The sequence below is a fragment of the Gossypium raimondii genome, chromosome 13 (genome assembly GCF_025698545.1).
Source record: "Gossypium raimondii isolate GPD5lz chromosome 13, ASM2569854v1, whole genome shotgun sequence".
Lineage (NCBI taxonomy): Eukaryota > Viridiplantae > Streptophyta > Magnoliopsida > Malvales > Malvaceae > Gossypium > Gossypium raimondii.
The window spans coordinates 56,600,428-56,604,298 of NC_068577.1; the positions used below are offsets into that span (position 1 = coordinate 56,600,428).

Here is a 3,871-nt window from a genome sequence, read left to right on the forward strand (position 1 = left end):
AAATTTTAGAGAAAATTTTGATCGTGTTCACTCTGTAGATGGTAGAGGTCAAAGGAAAACTGTTGCACTTGTGGTTCGATTTCTGCATCAAAAGTTTCATGTCAAACTCATATTTTCTCTACTCAAATCGGTAAAGGTATAATTTCAAACCTTCTTTTATCCTAGATTCATCCTCGCACATAAATCCATTGTGCAGGTTCATCAGATTTTGTTTTTCGCTACACTGATAGCACTTCAACGATCCGGCATAAATGTTTTTTAACTAGTATATATTAACTTTAATGAAATTTGGTTTTATTTAATTATTTTCAACAGTACAAGTACTAAATTGATCCATTTAATAGTAGAGGGATTAATGTCATCATGTCCCTATAATAAAAAGGACTTATTAATTACTTTCACCATTTACTATTTCACCAAAAGTGGCAATATAAAGTCAAATATTAATACGATTTAAACGAATTAATTGTTGACATCTTATATATGAATTGAATTTGTGCTTAAAAAAAAAACTTTGATGACAAGTAATGTGAACATTCAAACACTAATATGTACCCTAATTAGTTATGCTCAATTTAGATTAGGCCATTTCTTTTTTACATTTTCATCTCTTCTTTCATCTTTGTAAGCTACTATAAACTAGAGTTTGGGTTTCATGAGGTTTGCTCACCCTACGGGCACTAGGTTTGCCCATAAAGGTTGGGCGGGTTTGCTGGTTCGAATGTTGAGTGTAATGTCTAGGTGGGGTTGTTACATGTAACTTGCATAATATGGGTAATGGAGGTCATACGGGTTGTATAGATCAATAATTGTTGTTAAGGATATTGTTGTCTTGTGTTAGTTTGGGGTTGGTTTTAAGTTGTTTGAGGTTGTGTCTAAATTTATAAATATTGTTCTCATTTTTACTCATTTGCAGGAAGATCTAAGTTAGAGTAAGTCTAATTCGTACATGCTCATTACATCAATTGTTGATACCAAAAAGTGATGTGAAGGCCAAACTCAGTTCACGCAATTTGGGCGGAGAGCCATAAGATATTAATGGAGAAGTTAAGTTGAGAGGAGGGAGGAGTAAGGAGAAGATGAAAGGATCATGCTTGAACTTAAAAGGAGAGGGTGTGTAAGTGTCCAACGTCTCTTTGCTAAGGGGTAGCTGGGATATAAATATAGGTTGATCTCCTTTGCCATGTGTTGCCTCTTGATAGGTTGATCGATCACTCTTTGATTTCTTATTAGGTTGGCAACATGACATGAGGTGATTAGGCTCTAGGGCATCTAAGTTTGGTTGTCGGGAGTACTTAGCTTGCAGATTCTTTATGATTTAGCGAAACAATTCTCATGATGAAAGAGATATGTGGTTTTAGTACTCAGGTGAGGGTACCTTGATAGTAGAGCATATATGTGTAACAATATTATTTCAATAAAATGTTTTAATTTTTACATAAAAAATATATTAATCATATTTTATTTAATAAAAAGTACATTTGTAAATTTTATTAAATATATTAATTAAATCTCACTCATTTACTAAATTTTATTTAAAAAATCAAATATTATCAAAATTCTAAATGTTATTATAAGTGTATAATAATCACCCTTTACAGTATCCAAAATTTTGGTAAACAAATAAAAATGTTATAAAAAAGGTTAATTATAATAGAAAAAATGATATCATAATAAATCTAAATTTAACTAAAAAGTTTTAAAACCAAACTAGTGGTTGAACCAATCATGCCACCAGTTTACCAACTCAACTGATCCAATTGGTTTGGCTGATCTGATTAAATAAATTATTAAATTTAATAAAAATAAAAATATTAAAAATTGATTAAATGGGTTTTTTAATCCGTTAAACAAATCTACATCAATTCTTGACTCAACCAGCTCAAACTTTTTTTTGTAGACTAGTGTCCCGATCCATTGGGTCAGTTTCATTCAAACATGAAAATTATATAGCGCAGGTTCTAACATAAAAAACAAAAAACAATCGCGACGTAATCCCAATAAAAATTTAAAATTTAATCCTTTTATATATATTTTTAAAAAAAATTCAAATTTAATTACTAATATTAATTTTTTGTTAAATTTGTTAGTATGATATTTTAAATAAAAAATAATCACTTATAATAAACTTAAATTAAAGAAAATAATTTTAATAATTAGACTTGAATTTTAAAATCTGTAAAATAGAGCTAAAAATAAAATTATAAGGGCTAAATTAAAAAAATTTTAAAAGTACAAGGAGTTATAACATATATTAACCAAAAAACACTGAACTAAAAAAAAAACCCTCGAAAACCTAATAATTAACCCCGTGAATTCAGACACCACCATTATTATTTATTACGCTTCTACCAATGCATTCCCTGTCTCTCTCTCACCTGCTTCTGCACCTTTCTTCTTCTGATTTTCCATTTCCATTTTTATTATTATCATCATTTCCTGTCTCTGCAACCAATGCTCCTCCTATTCTTAATCTACGGCTCTGACTTATAATCATTTCCGACCGTAGATATAATAGATCCGACGGTTGTACGTCGCTCCATCTTTGTTGGTACCCACTCTCCGTACCCGTACCCGATACTATTATCCTATGCTCCATTCTCTTCAATAGCATCCCGTCTTTCCTGTAACTCCCCCCCGTCGCCGCCGCTGTCCGTTCTCCGGCGGCGTATGAGTGCCGCCCTGATACTCGTCTCGTCCGGTCTGACTCAGTGGGTTCAAAACGATTCGAAGATGAAGCAGAGGCAATGGTGGTTGGATCTTGGTCTGATATTAAGAGTATGTCTTCTGGGTCAACTCGGTAACGACAAAGAGGACAAGTTGAATGAGCATCGAGCCAAGTATCAACACACTCGGCATGGAACGCGTGTTTACATTTAGGTAAGAGACGAAGGAGTTCATCGGGTTCGAACCTGGTTAAACAAACGGCACATTCGAGACCGTTTTTATGACCACTCAGTGAGCTGAACCGGAATAACGGAAGCGATTCCACCACCACTCTGTTGATCCCCGAATTCCTCCCGGCGGTGACCAACGATGAACTGTAACTAAACGGGTTAGTAGTATTATAATTACTAATGTCATTGTCACCCCCACAATGTTTAGAATAGAGTAACAAAAGGAAGATGATAGCAAACAAGGTAGTCAAAATAGCGACGAATGCTACAACAGCGGTACTTGGTTTGAACGGAGAAGAAGAATTGGGTTTTGTTTGAGATGGAGATGGAAATGGATTTGTGCTAAAATTAGTGTTCCCATTGTTGTTGTTGTTGTTGTTAGTGTTATAATAATTGGTGTAATTATCTGCAAATAAAAGGGGAATGAAGAACAAAATGGGAAGAAAAAATGGGAGTGAAGGGTAGGAAAGACCCATGTTTTAGTGAAAGAGAATGAAAAAACAATGAATGTTTGGAAATTGGGGAAGAGAGATTTGATGAGAAATTTGGGGGGGAGAGGGGGGTTAGTGAAAAAGTATAAGAACAAAACAAAATAGTGTTTATTATTTTTATTTTTATTTTAAATAGAGGCAGTTGTTAGTAATAAAATAAGTAGTTCTATTATTGTTGTCATCAATAAGTTAAAAGAAAAAAGAAAAGAGAGGTTGTGTGTATTTAAGTGAGTTGTATTGGTTAAGTTGGTACATAATATCTCATGCGTAATTGTTTAGTTATTTTGTCAATTATGTTATTTTTAACAGTAGAATTTAATAAAATTTTTAATTAAAATAACCTATTTGTCTTTTAATCTAACGTATATAAATTAATTTGCTCATTCTTTTAATAAAACGAATAAAATGTAATTTAACTATTAATACAAAAACCTAGTTTGTGAATTCGTAGAAAACTGTGACAAAGAGCAAGAAAGAGTTAAT

The 3,871-nt window shown here is 32.4% G+C and overlaps 1 protein-coding gene across 1 annotated transcript; it reads right to left on the reverse strand.

Moving 5' to 3' along the window:
• Positions 1-2,190: 2,190 nt before the first annotated feature.
• On the reverse strand, positions 2,191-3,439 carry LOC105784347 (RING-H2 finger protein ATL43). Its single transcript, XM_012610205.2, has one exon. It carries the CDS (start codon positions 3,371-3,373, stop codon positions 2,375-2,377), a length of 999 nt encoding a protein of 332 aa, XP_012465659.1. The 5' UTR covers positions 3,374-3,439; the 3' UTR covers positions 2,191-2,374.
• Between the last annotated feature and the right edge of the window lie 432 nt (positions 3,440-3,871).

What these genes read in the sequence shown, in the direction of transcription:
- LOC105784347 (XM_012610205.2), bottom strand. Translation starts at nt 3,373, where the DNA reads ATGGGTCTTTCCTACCCTTCACTCCCATTTTTTCTTCCCATTTTGTTC.